The 15,806-nt window shown below is 39.2% G+C and overlaps 1 protein-coding gene across 1 annotated transcript in view; it reads left to right on the plus strand.

Moving 5' to 3' along the window:
- RIT2 (Ras like without CAAX 2) overlaps nucleotides 1-12,662 on the plus strand; it is a 186,367-nt gene extending 173,705 nt beyond the window's left edge. The window contains exon 6 of the mRNA XM_017733671.1: nucleotides 10,901-12,662. Coding sequence (XP_017589160.1) covers nucleotides 10,901-11,128 — 228 coding nt within the window. The 3' untranslated portion in view covers nucleotides 11,129-12,662. The remainder of the gene's footprint in view (nucleotides 1-10,900) is intronic.
- The last annotated feature ends 3,144 nt before the right edge of the window (nucleotides 12,663-15,806 follow it).

A 15,806-nucleotide genomic window follows, 5' to 3' on the forward strand; every position in this document is an offset into this window, starting at 1 on the left:
AAGAGGAATTCTTGTTTTGGCTTCAGCAAAAAACCACTAAAATTCTAGGAAAAAACTCTCGTCATTGACCCTCAAGCACCACCACTAAGTTTCTGTTAATAAGTGGTCCAACACTTCTTGGGGATGTAAGCAAGAAAGTTTGGTGCTCTATTGCCCAGAGTTAAGATTCTGCCAGCTGTTAGCTGCTACTTTGGTTACTTTAGGGTGCTCAGTCCTATTACAAATCAAAGCCCATGGGCAGAAACCACAAAAGGGTTATCCAAAGAAAGTGCCCCCTGAACAAGGAGCTTGCCAACAGGACAAGTTAACCACAGATACATGAACAAGTTACCACGATCTTAACCTGCAGCAGAAGCAAGATAATTTGAGTGAGGTTAGCAGGAAATAAGAAAGCTTGATATGTCTAATTAGCTGAATATGTTCTTACAGCTCTTCCTACCCACCAGCCATTTAAGATTTTTAATTTTTCTCCCTCTGCACATTCATTTTTCGTTGTTATGTCCTTCATAAGCAGTTCTCCATACTTAAGATTTTGTTATGCATTGTCCATGTGGCAAGTCACATCACATGATGGAACTTAATACTCCTTATTCAGCTGTCATTCCTAGTTTGACATCCCTGTGTCATGGGTCTCTGGCTTTAAATGTTCCTCTGACCACAGAAAACCACTCTGCTCATCCATGAAGCTCTCCTTTCAGCACACTAGAAAGGAGCTGAAAAAGAAAGGCTCCATAAAGCTCCCATAATTTTTTCAATCAATTCATATTCTGCAAAACTGTAAAATATTCCCTGAACTAATATTGACATGGGGAAGATCAATGCCATTAGTTTAATAAAGATACTCCGCAATATTTCCTGTAATGAGATTGTTTGACAAACCTTCCTAATAAACTTCAGAATTACTAAACCCTCAAAATTAATTACATGTTCCAGGAAAAACAACCACAGTGATTCACCACTCCCATTTTCTGACATATCATCCCCCTCTCATTGCATCCTGTAACTTTTTGTTTTAAAAGCAACTCAAGTAAATCCTCTTTTCATTGCATTGACGAACTTTTTTCTTTAAAAAACAACTCAAGTAAAAGATGGAAGGGTGAAACATTGTTCTGTAGACTATGCATAAGACACTTTGATATCTCATATATTTCAACACGTGCTTGTTTCAGTAAATGATTTCTAAAAAAGAAAAAGATCTACTGCAGTCCAAATATTTATAAATCCATTATAAATTCTTCCTCTGCCTCCCTTCTGTTGAACACTCACTTCAGCAGCCTGGACAGAATCCCTGAATCCCAGCAGACCACAACTGCATGGAGATGAAAGGAGGAAGGAGAGATTTCTTGCAATTTTCTTTTCGCTGCCAGAAAATTAAGATGGTGTTCCCTGTCTGCCTGCAGTCTGGATCTGGGAGTATGTTTAGATGTGAAAACTGTACAGAATATATGTGTGCTGCACTCAGAAGTGGTGTGAAGCAATGTGTGCTGTTAGGACAAGCAACACTCTTTACTGCATATTTGTTTTGACCCTTTTATTCCAGTGTTGGAAACTCATATTAAGCTTAGGCAAAAGGGGATTTTCAGAACTTAATTCCAGTATTCTGTCCATCTGTCTAAAAATGAGACATTTATATTAAGACAAGCTTTTGCTGCTTTGGCTCAAAAGATTATTCCACTTCTGTGAATCAATAATATTTTTGTTTTGTTGTGGGGTGGTTTTTTTCTTAATTTACAGTTCTTGTTTGCAGCCATATGTATAAACATGCAAAAATAAATATACACCTGTTTCTGCCTCTTCTTTGATTTGAATGTAGGTCTCCAGATCTCTTTCTGGTTGCCTTCAAATTTCTTGAGCTGTATTTCCCAATCTTCAGCAGACAACAGAGGAAAATAGAACACTGAAAGCAGAGTCCTGATCTTCCCTTCTTGCTGACTCCTTCTTTATTATCTTTTCATGTCAATTGAGTGTTTTCAGGACATAATATTGCTGTTAGAGGCAAAATAATGTAATATCGGGGAGATTTGCAAAGGCTACCAGGAATTAAGTTTATTTACTCAGTCCCCAGTGTGCTTAGTGACTGTGTCCTTATGAAGAACTGAATTCAAGTGGGAATGTAATGCCTAACACATAAATGAAAATACCTTACACGAGTATACAGATAGACGAAAGATATGGAGGCTGTCTCTACTGGACTGATAGTCAACTTATGCTCACAAAACAATAGAAATCAGAGTTAAAATAAGGAATGAATGCCACTAATTTTCTATTTGCTTAAAATAAAGTCTAAAATGTACATTTGAAGCTCTTTTTACATGTAATTTTTTTAAAATAACCATCTGCTCTTAGCAGATGATAATTGATTTATTTGCTGTTGCTTAAAAAAAAAAAAATTGAAAAGATTTTCTTTTCTTGTGAAAATAACATTTCAATTCCTAGATTTCTTTTTTCCGTTACAAGAAACAGCAGATGTCCTTGTGAAACTGATGTAAAAATATCTGCTTTTTGCAACCTTCTTATGGCCATCTATGTCTTCAGCTGAGCAATGCAATCAAAGAACCTTTAAAGATGATGGACAATTTGGAAAATTGTCAGATCTCTGAAAAATGCTTTGAGCAATTGACCTGAACTTATTCATCTTGAAGACTGATGCTAAGGATTTAACACTTCCACATTCTCTTCAAATTAGACCCAGAGCTATTGCTGAGTGATGCAGGATCATGTGGCTTTGAGTATCCAATTCAGTCACATCCTGAGGCCATCTCTTTAGAAACATTTCCTGATGTAAAGATGCTTTAGCCCACTCATCAGTCATGCTTTTGACAAGATAAAGCCAAAAGAGTACAGTCTGTAGTAGAGAAGAACAACTTCAAAGTCTAACCTGCAGACAGCACCCTGATACCAGAGTGATTCTTACATGAAATGAGATGTTGATTCAGTTATTTAGCATTATACCTGTGAAATAATGAAATAACATTGTCACAAACTGGAAACAATAGACCGAAATGTGCTTTGCTGGCTTTGCAGCTAAGCAACTGCATGGAAAATGTTTATCAATAACCTGGAGGAATAGCTCCTATGTCACAAGAATATTCTAGATCCAAGAGGTGGAAAAAAATAAAATTCCAAAAAGAAGAGAAAGGCTAGACAGATATTAGTAATCTTCATCACAAAAGATGTTAAAAATCTGCAGAAATTATTCAAGTGTAAATTGAATCGAGAATCTTTTTGCATATGAAAATGAGTGAGAGATGTATTTATCAAAATAGCTAGTGTTAGCTTAGAGTTTTTTGTAAGAGTGCAGTAATTGCTATAGCAGTCAGAAAGTGTCAGTCTAATCTAAGAGAGGTCAATAGTGAATGACATAAGAACAAGTGTTCAGTGATGATTCATCAGATTTCTTTCAAAACCCCCAACAATTTGCAGTTCCCTTGGATCAAATAAGAGCATGTTTCTGCCTTGCTCAGAACAGACTAAGCTGTGTTCCAGGTCACAGATTAGTGACTAACCAGGTAAGAATTACATAACTGGGGACAGATCAATCTCTCTGGTTTTGCCTAAAAATTTATTTTTTGTCAAGACCATTAAATGGCTTTCCTTTAAAAAATGACCAAATTAATTTTACAATCCCACACTCTCCACCCTCCACCTGCTAAAAATAAGACCCAAAGCTCATTACAGAAATGCTGGACAATGCTATTATTTTTTGCATTGCTAAAACTGCATTTTTCTTCCTGTCCATTCCTTTCTTTCTTCCTAAATCAAAGTCCAAGTTATGAGGGGAAGGGAAGGAATATCTCAGCCTCTGTAATGTGAATTTCTCCAGAAGTTAGAGCAGCTGAGGATGAGATATGCATTGCTGGGCCGTGTGCTATATTTCCATGACATCGAGGCTCTTCAGGGCGCAAGTTCACACAGCAAAACTTTATCTTCTCCTTGGCCCAGTCTGCTAATCCTACCTACACCCATGCCCATTCAAGTTAGACTCCATTCTGGTCACCAAAAATGCTTTAGTGTGAAACTAGCAAAAAAGTATCACAGAGTGACAAGGTCGAAAGGAAAGAATAGAAAATTCTTATAAGACACGTCACTCTAGGGAGGGAGAAGGAGGTGCAGAACTAATTGCAACACCTTCATGATAATAATTAATCCTGTGGTCTCGTAGTCTAGAAAGACAGCAAATCTGAGCCTGCAGAATTGCCTGCCATGAAGCTGAAGAGAGGTTTGTCCAACTGATTTCTTCTGAAGACTTCCAAATGGTTTTAAGAGTAATGCATTGACATGAAAACCTCCTTTCACATTTTTGCACCATGCTACTCATTACCTGTTCAGCCTGCTGAAAAGAGGGTTGCTTAGCCAGGGACTGAGGGAAAAAAGTAAGGTGCACTTGTTAGGTCGAATGAAAAATGCTGGCTTGTGACAGTGGAAACTAGTTGTGAATTCCAGTGGAATCCTGGCCAAGTCAAATGGATACCTGCAGTGTTTACATTGGGGAATGGGACCATACATGAAGGTTGAAATGTTTATGTTTTCAGAAGAAAAGGTTTCAACATTATACTTTAAAGCAGTAACTCACTTAAAATTAAGTTAAAATTTTGCAAGAAAGCAGAATGTTTGATATTGAGGGAGGTAGAAACAGGAGGTTTTAATGACAAGGATTTCTGTTTAACTTTTGCATTTGCTGTGCACTTGTTTAGACCTGAAACATAGCCATATTGAATGTCTGGCCACAAAATGTCATGCTGGTTCCTCACAAACCCTAGTCTTCTGCATTTTTTTCAGAATAAATTGATTTTGAATTGATCTTGGTTTTTCCACTTCTTTCAGAAACGTCATTGCTCAGTGGCAAGAATATGATAGGCAGTTTATAAGTGTAAAGATCTGAAGAGAGAGAAGAAGGGTAAAAAGCCTTGGAACACTTTTTTATTTTCTTTTAAAAGATATTCCATGACATGTATTATGTGAACAAATAACAACAATGCTGCTTGTCTTAAGAAGACAGAAAGATTTATTTTTCCTGTTTTTTATGTTTCTGCTCATGTTTTCAACTCAAGCCACTGCTGTAATAACCAAGTGTTTGAGCTTTGACCTGAAAAACAGCATTTCACACTTGGAAAGATCCTTATACCAGCCTGCAGGAAGTCTCTGCCAGCATGCCTCTTGATACAACACTTGTCCAAGGAAAAGAATTAATAACTGTCAAAACTGATGTAGGTATAATGTGTCTGCTCTTGGGTTAGTGGTTTGGGCTGCATGTTTCTGAAAACAGGATTCAAATATATACAGCAAATGCCTTTGGCTGTAAGAAAGGCAGGTGGCAATATAGGAGAAATCAGCTCAGCCTTTTCTGGGCACAGTCCTATCCACCGAAATGAAGAGCTTTTCCCTGTTCCAGGGAACCAGCAGTAGAATGGGAGAAAAAGGCCTCAAGTTGCACAAGAAAAGGTTTGGATTGGATAGTACTAAAAGTATCTTCACTGAAAGGGTGGTCAGGCACAGGATCAGGCTGCCCAGGACACTGGTGGAGTCACTGTTCCTGTAAATGTTCAAAAGACATGTAGATGTGGCACTTCAGAACATGGTTTAGTGGCTGGTTTGGCAGTGTAGCATTAACAGGTGGACTTGGTAAACTTAGAGGTCTTTTCCAACTTAAATGATTCCTTGATTATATGAACAATGAGAAAACTCACAGTTGCTCTGTGGGAGTGTCTTAAGCATAAAATTGGTGGTCAGTGCTGGGATCAAAAAAAAAAATCACTGCTCATGTCAGTCAACACCCATTCTTTTCCGTTTTGTTGTCCGGGATGGCATTCTCTTTCTAGACCCGTGAGATTACTTTTCTCTTTTTCTTTTGTCAAAGTTACTTATTAGAGACTGAGAAAACTGCGAATAATTTTGATGTCCACAGCTCTTTCTTCTAATATGTTATGGGTTTATGCCTGTACCAAAAGCTTATGATGTTTGTCCTGATGTGCTGATGGAACGGGCTGTGATGGGGAGGGACCCAAACATGTGCATGGACTCTTCCTGATTGCCTGCCTGTCTCTAAACAGATTGATATCCAGGTGCTAATAAACAGCTTGGCAGCTGGTTCTTCTTTTCTGGAACAGGACTTGCTGAGAAACAGAAAAAAAATCCACTAGACATGGAGGGAAGGATATGGATCTTTACAGGACGTTATTCAGACATTTTCCTACTCTGGAGGGAAGGATATGGATCTTTACAGGACGTTATTCAGACATTTTCCTACTCCTATTCATGGTTTTTCCTATTCCTTTTTTAATTTACTGTGGTGCAAACAAGGCTGCTCAATATGCTGCTTCCCTTCCTCTTCAGTATCTTTTCCTTACAACTCTCATATGTTATTGCTTGTCAAAAATGCAGATCATGATCAAAACCAACAGAAATTTCTCCTATTTTTCTCAGTGGGATTTAGATGAGCACTCTGTTGAGCAACATGTGTACCCTTCTGTCTCTGATCTAGACCATGTCCCTCCAGAAAAAAGAAAATAAATACTCATAGAACAATATAATTATCCAGAATTATATAAGTAAGTTATATGATGACTACCAGCATAGAAGTCTGTAAGAGAAATTTAGGAGAGTCCTTGCAACACTCAGCACTTCACCTACAACCTCCAAGTCTCTCCATGGCAATCTGGAGGTCCCAGTTATGAGGGGAAAACTGCAAAAGCCATCTGGAGTAGACCATGCTGTTGCAGGGATGAGATGCACAAGCAGAAATGCACTGCTTCCCTGCCTGAAGACCACCACTATCTCACCCAAGATGAAGCTGTTAACTCTGATAGTATGATCGTCACCAGTGAAATCTACTTTGGGGTCCTTCTGTTGCTGCCATGACCAATGGAGGTAACAAAGCTGAATACAAAATAATTTGATCCTGATGGAGATTTTCCAGCTAATGACAGTCCAAGGGCAAAGGCAGACTATTGATCTGTTTCATTTCTCTGCACTTTTCACCTCAGAAACAGGTATTCAGGTATTTTTATCTTCTGCCCATGGGGGCCAGTGATTGCTAGGGTCTCCCCAACCACCACCTAGCCCAGGTGGTATTGTGCAGGAGCTGACCTTAGTAGGGAACTGGCTGTCTTAAAGAAGGCAGCTCATCCATCACAGTTTTCATGGGCTGTCAGTGTTGCATTTAATCTCCCTTGTAATTTTCCAGGGGAAGTTTGAAAAAGCCACAAACAGAATCCTAATGCTGTATAATGAGGTTTGTAGCCAGCGAATGCTTCCCCTCAGGATGAAGCAGTGATGTGTTCTAGCTGCCCTCAGCTATGCAGAGATGGGAAATTCCAAACGCAACCTACAGTCCCATGTGCTGTTCACAGCCCACATGCTGTCGGAACGCATATATCTTTACCAGAAAAGATTCAGTTATATGTTGTCACAGGTATATCTTCCCTCACAACTCACACATGCTCTCAGAAATGGGGACTCAGAATCATGCATTTTACAAGAAAGACTCTTTTCCAGGGAGTGACACATCATGTCTATGAGGTTTCATTCTCATTTTATGGATTTGGGGGATTTTGCTCATTGTTTGTAGAGCAAATTTCAAGTCCTTCTTCTGTAACTCCTGATCAAAACCCCACTCAGACAACCACAGTTTTTAAAAGTTTGAATCAAACTCAGGAAAATTCTCTCAGCTCTTAAATTTTCATTTTTCATTATGTTCACTACACCCATCTTCCACCTTCATTCCTTTCTTAAGGTTTACCAGCACAAAAATGAGCTAAGTTGGAATCAATATGACCAGAATTATACTCTTGGAAACAATGCCAGATTCAATCAAGGAGGGTTACTCTAAGAATGAGATATAAAGCTCTGCTTCCCAGACATATATTCAATAGAATGACCTCTCTCCCTGACCTGTCTGTCTGTGTCACACTGACAGATCATATCTGCCATTGATACAGACCCATCGAAGCTTCAATTTGTCAACAAGACCCTGGGTTGTCCAGATCTGGAATGTATTTCTATGACATAGAAATTCTCTTCTGGCAATAAGATGGGAACAGGGTAAATCCCTGGAATTATGCGGGCCTCAGACACCTCATCAAAGTTTATCCCTTGTTTCTCATTCCATAGGTGTCTAGCCTCTTGACCTAATGATGAACCAAAAGAAAAATTTGTATTTTTTTCCTCTAGACACCTCTTTATATTTATAGATTCTCCAGCAAACAGATTAGTTAAATTACTATATCTATATTCATCAGTGCTAGAAGCAGTAATGATAATTATTACAACATTATATGTTTTCAGCCTTGAAGCTGAAAAACATCAGCTAATTGTCCTGAAATTGTTTTTGCCAGGTGTCCTCCTCATGCTGAATTAGCTCATAAAATTTCACCAAGACAGTTAATCAGTTCCTTAGGGCAAGACTTAAGAAAAATACCATGATTTGAAATGAACTATCACCATTAATAACTTCAATGTTGTCTTGGTAATTTGACAGGAAACTGGGGTCCAAAACCAAACTTTAGTTTTATAGAAACCCAGCCAAATTTGGCCAAGTTGCTAACCTCCAGCCACAAAGATATTGGGAGGAAGTTTTTTACATTATTTAATTCTCCTGAGTAGTCTTCATTTCTCACAGCTCTTAGCAGTCTTGTTTCATTACAGAGCATAGCATGTCTTCCTTGCAGGGCAGAGAAAACATAGTTTTAGTCCTAGAAAAGAAAAAAAAAAGAAAGAAAAGGCGTAACAAAGGAGGAGCAAAGTGGGGTAAAGACTAGAAATTCACAGAGAATAATACTTTTTATATTTGATATTATTGTACTGACAGCCTCATTATATTTACAGCCTTACCATTCTTTAACATAGGGATGTTTCAGTTCATGTGGATTTTTTCTTCCTTTTAGGTAACGAAAGTATGAAATCTTCATTGAAACTGCAGCTCTGTGCAATCATTTACTCAGAACTGTAGCATCTTTAACAAAATAAAATAAAAAAATTCCTCCTTCAGCTCAAAGAATAGCAAGGAAAAAAAAGATCATTATAAAGTCCAAAATAAACCAAAATAGTCTTCTATCCAGACAATCGATTTCTCAATAGTGCCCAACAGACATATTGAATCATGCATTTTGCTTACACAGCTGCCCAGAGAAAAACAAGGACCATATTGCTACCCATCTCTTTTTGGAAAAGGTTGGCAATTATAGCAGTTGGAAAGTGGTAACCATCTTTCATTGTGTCAGTAAGTATTATTCAGGTTGGCATGCAACCTCCCTGCTTAGCCTCACAATATTCTTAATTAAATTAAGGTTGTACCTGGAGCATAGAGGACTGATCCTTGCAAATGTTACAGTGTTTGTGACTCAATGCAAAGGTGATGGTGAGGAATTCTGTGGTCTGTGTTATGCAGGTACATGCTCGGTGCAGATTTATCTCCAGGCTGGAATTAACTGATTTTTTGTTTCATCCCAAATCCTGTTTTTCACCGTATCCAGCCTTGCCGATAAGTGGAATAAGTGCAATGAGGTGATGTCATAATTTAGTCCTAAAGGGCATTTTCTTTATGGTAGGTATGTGAGCGTGTGTTTGTATCTTGAATTGTAGGGGTTTATTTCGCTAATAAATATAAATGGCACTTTGGGTGTGTGAAGCTAGAAATCAGGAAAGAAAAAGGAAAACAAACAACAACAACAAAGTACCAAGATGAGTTTTGTGGCAGACAGTAGCAATTGAGATTTTCCATAGCCTATTGTGTAGCCTTTCACAAGGCTGCCTCAAAGCACTGTTTTGCCTTTTTTAAGAAAGTTTGGAAAGTGACTTGAATAAATCATGATATTCAAATGCAAATAAAAACAAAGCCTGAGATTTCTGACCTCTGAGAATTTGAATATACACCATACGTGTAAGTCATACAATTCATTTATTCAGATTTATTTTCAAATACTGAGAAGAAAGGACAGTCTATTGGCTGGGAAGCTGGGTTAACATTTAGAAGCTTATAGGGTTTGCTCTGTGTTTTGCTGTGGACTTGCTGCATGTTATTGGATGAGCTCCCAAAGTGTAAAAAGCACCTTAAGTGGCAGGCAGTGACAGCCCTCATGATATGCATTTAAGCTCTATTTGAAGCACACGTTAATCAGCATGCTGAGCACCCTTCCATTTAGCAGGCTGGCAGGTCAAATGCCAAGAGATAGCCAATATGGAAATTTCAGAAAAACGATCCCTGCTTCAGAAGTCAGGCAGGTGAAAAGAGCTTGTCTCGCTTCCCTCTAGGCTCGTACAGATCCTCAAAATACAGACATATTTCCCACATGCTCTACAAGAGCAGTAAGTACACAAAGCCACTTAGGGAAGATGAGCTGAAAAACAAATAGATTTTGGATCTTCATACAGCTCAGGTATGAGCTCAGTGATAGGATTACAGGCCTGCAAAGACCAAAACACTCCAAGGCATGCTCAGAAATTAATGTGACTGAAAAACATTAAGGAATGAAAGCTGGTGTGCTTAAAGAGTCAAGTTGCCTCCAGGATTAGGTTAATGCTCAACAAAGATTTTCTAGGGCCTTAATGCTATGTAAGTCTTTCTAGTCATCCATTCCAGCCCATAGAATAAATGTACCAGCACTGTCAAACCAAAGGATTACTGTGCTAAAGAGAGGAAATACATGTAAAAATTGATGCATCAGAATTAGAGACATAATATACCCAAGCAAATGAATATTGCCAGTCTGCTCTGTTCAAATATCTCATGAATTCAGCCTGATCTTTTCACTCTTGAATCTTCTCTGTTGGATGCTGTCAGATTGTTTTCCTGGTCAGTGATTTACAGGATCAAAGAAGTCAGACTATATATATTGTAATGTTCTCATGTTGGTTAATGTTTTGTGTATTAGGCAATATTTATGGAATTTTATTTCCTTTGTAGGTTTCAACTGAAGAAGGAATGAGCTTAGCCAGAGAATATTCCTGCTCCTTTTTTGAGACTTCAGCTGCACTCCGCTTCTACATTGATGATGTCTTTCATGGACTAGTGAGGGAAATTCGAAGGAAGGAGTTCTCACTGTCCATGATAGAGAAGAAAATGAAGAGGAAGGATAGTCTGTGGTGGAAACTGAAGGGATCCCTGAAGAAAAAAAAGGAAAGTACAACCTGATGGCAATTCTCCATGAGCCACTCATCAGGAGCTCACCACAGTAACCTGTAATAGTTCAAAAAGGCAGCATTGACACAGCATCTTCCAGGCCAGGTCCTGGAGTTGCTTCCCTTCAGCTCTCATGCAGAAGTTGCTCCTTGAAGGCCCCCATGGTTTCCCTGTGGCTCTTCTGTTCTATAGTGTCATTTAGCATACCCTCTCGTACCTTTTCTGCAACTCTGAGTGGAGAAAATACTGTGTTTTTTAACGTGTGTTCCATGGCTGGTCTTCAAATGCTATGAGTTACGCCAGCATCCAAGGCAGAATTAGTTTCCACCAGCTCTAGGACAATGGATACAATAATTGCCACCTCTCTGCATGCGCAGGTCATTTCTCCATCCCAGGAATGAATGACGTTGATTTCAATGGACATTTTGACTGTTTAAGGACTTTGGGATCTGACCTTCAGCTTTGCATTCACATGTAGGTTTAGGGTTAGAGTGTGCTTGGCCTGCACGCCCGTGTCTGTGTGTGAGCGTGTCTGTGAACCAGGCCCAAAGGGAACCCTGGAGACTCACAGTTCTGACCCTGTAGTGCCCTATCCCCATTGTGTCCTGTCCAGTTAGCAGGCAGGATTTGCAAGCAGAGTACAAGTCATGCACCAGCCCTGCAGAGGCTGCAGGGATACTGGTCTGTCTCCTCTGAGCTGTACTTGCCAGGGCTGGCTGGCAGAGGTACCATGTCCTACAGACATGCAGTGCATTAAATCATGCAATAGTTTGTGTTGGAAAGGAACTTTTAAAGGTCACCTAGTCCAAACCTCTGCAGCGAACAGGGACACCTCCAACTTGATCAGGTTGCCCAGAACGCTGTTCAGGCTGGATGTTTCCAGGGATGGGGCATCCACCACCAGTCTGGACATCCTGTGCCAGTGCTTCAGCCACACTCCCTTGTCCCACCAAGGAGCTCACAACTGCTCTGTCTGTCCGATGAGTCCCAGAGCCCTCCCTGGAGCAGTGCAGCTCTGTCCCAGCATGTAATAGCATCTGTGATGTAGCATCCAGCCCTTGACTTACTAGAGAATTGCATCAGCTCAACCATCATTGCTCACAACCCTTGACCATCCAACTGAACCACTTGATTAATCAGTTGGACAAGAGTTTTAAATATCCCTTTTTAAAGCTGGCATGAAGTAGAGTCTATGCTCCTGAAAGTTTTTTTCCCCTTGGAGTTCTTTTACTGTTGTTGCTATTTATAAATTTTACAGATAGAATATCCATAAGTTTTGTCAAAAATAAAGATTGTGATTTCCATGGAGCCATACTAGTAGTCAGTGTCATTTGTGTCTGTCCTGGAGAGATAACAGATATAACAAAAAAAAATATGTATCTTTGTTAGTAAATGTTCCTTTTTTCACTTTTTTTCTGTGGCTATTTTACAGGGTTTTAACCAATTATATTTTGCATAATCTGGGTGGGAGTAGACTAGTTGTAAAAGTTGGAAAGGTTATGGTATTGTGAATAACTTCAGCTCATTAAAATCTGACGTTTTGCTCTCCATGCTCCCTTCCTTTCAAGGGAATCTGGTGATATTTTTTGACTTGTCGAAAATCTCCCATCAAAAGTAATGCTGTTTTCTATGTTGTTAGATACCATATTTCTATTTGAGAAAGATTATTTCAGAGGAATAAAAATACATGTACACATTCAAGGTGAATTTTCTGTTTCCTGCCTCTGAAAGCTACAATCTGCATTTATACCATTGTAATTACTATTATTATTTTATATGTTTTGCCACAGAGATTTTAGGTCAGGCGTCCTAGAGAAGAAAACATGCACTTGTCCAAAGGGTTTATGAGCTAAGTATTGGTGGAGGGACAACGGGAGGCTGCACTGAACAGATGGCAGCTATGAGACAATAAATAACAAGGGGAAACATCTGTGTCTGTTCCAATCCTGCACACTGCATAGAGGGGAATGAAGCAGTCATTCCCTGTGTTGGAGAGCATAGAAATTACCACCCTGAGAAACCTTGAGGGATGGTCTTTGTTCTTTTCAGGCAGATGCCTGAGCTTTGAGTCAATTGAAAATCATTTACTGTTGGTTATGTCATTTCACCGCCCCCTGCTGAGGGATGTATAAGATCAGCATGGACTTGGTTCTGCATTTTTAGGGGTACTTTGGCTCAAGTCAGTTTGTAAGACAAAAAAAGATTGCAGAAGATGGCAAATATTAAGCCTAAGTCTAATATTAAGCCTTAAATGGATTAAATTAATTAAATATGCCCATTCACTAGCATTAAGGTCATCTGGCATAGAGCAACATCTTTCCATATTACTAAACTCTCTTAGCCTTCACAGCAGGGTTACCACACACACAAGCTGCTCTTGGAAGTGGTTCCTGGACTGTGGCAGGTTCTGTGCCATGCTGAGCAACAGGTCACAAAAGTGCTGGTCTTCCGTGGTCTGAAATCAAAATAAGCATCATTCTAAAAGTTTGGCAGTATAGATGTTCTCGGGTGTCTCCTGGGGCATGTTCAAATTAGTGGTATACACACAGGTTGCATCATAATATTTTCAGGTGTAGCAAGCCCCTGAGAACTCCAGGTTCTGTGTTTCTTCACAACCAGCCCTGATGTGCTCATTCTCAAAGATATTTGGTACCAGGTTAGTCTCTCCAGGAAGAATGAGGTCTCATACCCTCTGAGGATCTTCTGCTACATCTTCTGTGAGCAATTGCAGGCATTTGAATATGTCTCAGGCAGAAAAGTCTGTATTTATCTCACTCCACTTTGATCATGTAGAACTTGAGGCTGGCATTCAGTCATTCAGAGTCCCTCTTTGGTTAATACAGAGAGAGATGTTCACTGACTGGTGATGTTTCCCATATGGCATGGATGGTTAGCATATGGTGAATCCCCCCTGAACTGGCTGCCTCTTTCCAGTGACTGTATTTCACTCCACAAAAACCAGCCCAGTCTCCCAGATAACATTGTGATGTCTAAATTCAGGTGGATAAACCCCATCTGTAAAGATTTTTCCACTCAATATCAACAGCAGAGAATAGTTCTGCAAATGCTAGACACTGAGCCTTGTCTCTGAAACACCTCACCATCCTTTACTTTTAAATTGGGAAAGTCATTCTGATTTACCATGACCCAATTCCTCAATAATCTATAATGCTTAACCTCAGTTAATTGAGAAGACCTGATGGAGGTTAGAGTCAGTGAGGATAACATAAGTCATAACTGCACGAGAGGTTGGGTACAGCTCCTTTACCCAATTAATCACTTTGATTCCATCACAGAAGATTGTATTTAGCTGTCAGACCTAGCTGAGAGAATTAAAAACCAGCAGCTCTGTGTCTGAAGACTTTTCTGTCTCTGATTAGTCTCTCACCTAATCATGTCTGGAAGATTTGAAGAAGGAAACAGATCACTTTATTCTGCTGTGTTGCCTACAGTCCCATGAAGGTGGCAGCTATAACTTATTCCACTGTCAGACTGTGTTGCAGTTGGACCATAACTCAGGTTCCTACAGGAATATAACTAAATCCAGCTAATAAATAAAATAAAATAATAATAATTTGCAAAAGTATCCTTTGTGTCTCTCACAAATTCATAATATATGGAAGTTAATTACCCTTCTTCACAGCTGTGGCAGATCACATGCTGCCTCTAGATGGGAAGTGATCTGGGGAAGGCTGCAAGTCCAGGTGGAATATTGCAGAACTTGTTTTCCTTTTTTACATGGCTTTTGCACACGAGCCTTAGAACCTTTGCATAGAATCCTGTGTCCCCTCAGACTGGCAGTTCATAACTGTGTTAGCAATCTGTTGTCTTTACAAGTGATTGAAAATAATTTCTTTACACACCCAAAAAATGTCTGTTTTGAGACTGAGATGTAAGAATGCATAAGTAGAATGAAAATAATTAATTATCTTTATTTTGTCTGCTACACACATAATACATAAAAATACATAAGCAATATACACACACTATTATAGGTATAGTTTCTGGGTGTCTCTTATTTGTAAACTTAGATACTTGAGTCCTCTCTGTATCATGACAGACAGGAAAATAAGATGCAGAAAGCAAAAGATGGGCTTAGCAGAACTTAGTGTCTCATAGTGCCAATTTACACTTCACAACTCAGTCAAATTCTTCTCCCAAGTTGAACACTTCTCTTGGTGGCCCAGATGTGATATTTGTGACAAGCAAAACACCTGCAAGTGGGTCTTCTTGTATAAAAAGTAAACAGAGGTACCTACTGCAGCCACTTCAGAAGGTGGCATGGAGACAATGATATTGACTGTTAACAACTAAACTGAAAACTGTTCATGCATTTCATATAAATCACAAATGTTTATAGCCAGCTGCTATAGCTAACTATATGCACCAGTGTCGGCCTGAATTTGTACTAGCAATCAAAAGAGGGATGTCTAACGTAGACAATTATGCTAATATAATTCAATTAAGTATACTTACAGCAGTTAGCCATATTTAGACATTCCCTTCAGGGACTCTTATTTATGCAAGTGTGCGTCACACACTGCTCGTTGCTTGTGATTCTGAAAAAAATACAAGAAAATTAGCAAAGAAATGGCAAAATCACATAATGTGACTTTAATGCAATATGAAAATCACTGTTCTCATAACTTTGAATGGCAGTTGAATGGAATAGTGTCTTAGACCAGATCAG

This window comes from Corvus brachyrhynchos, unplaced genomic scaffold (genome assembly GCF_000691975.1).
Source record: "Corvus brachyrhynchos isolate BGI_N302 unplaced genomic scaffold, ASM69197v1 scaffold625, whole genome shotgun sequence".
In the NCBI taxonomy this organism is placed as follows: Eukaryota; Metazoa; Chordata; class Aves; order Passeriformes; family Corvidae; genus Corvus; species Corvus brachyrhynchos.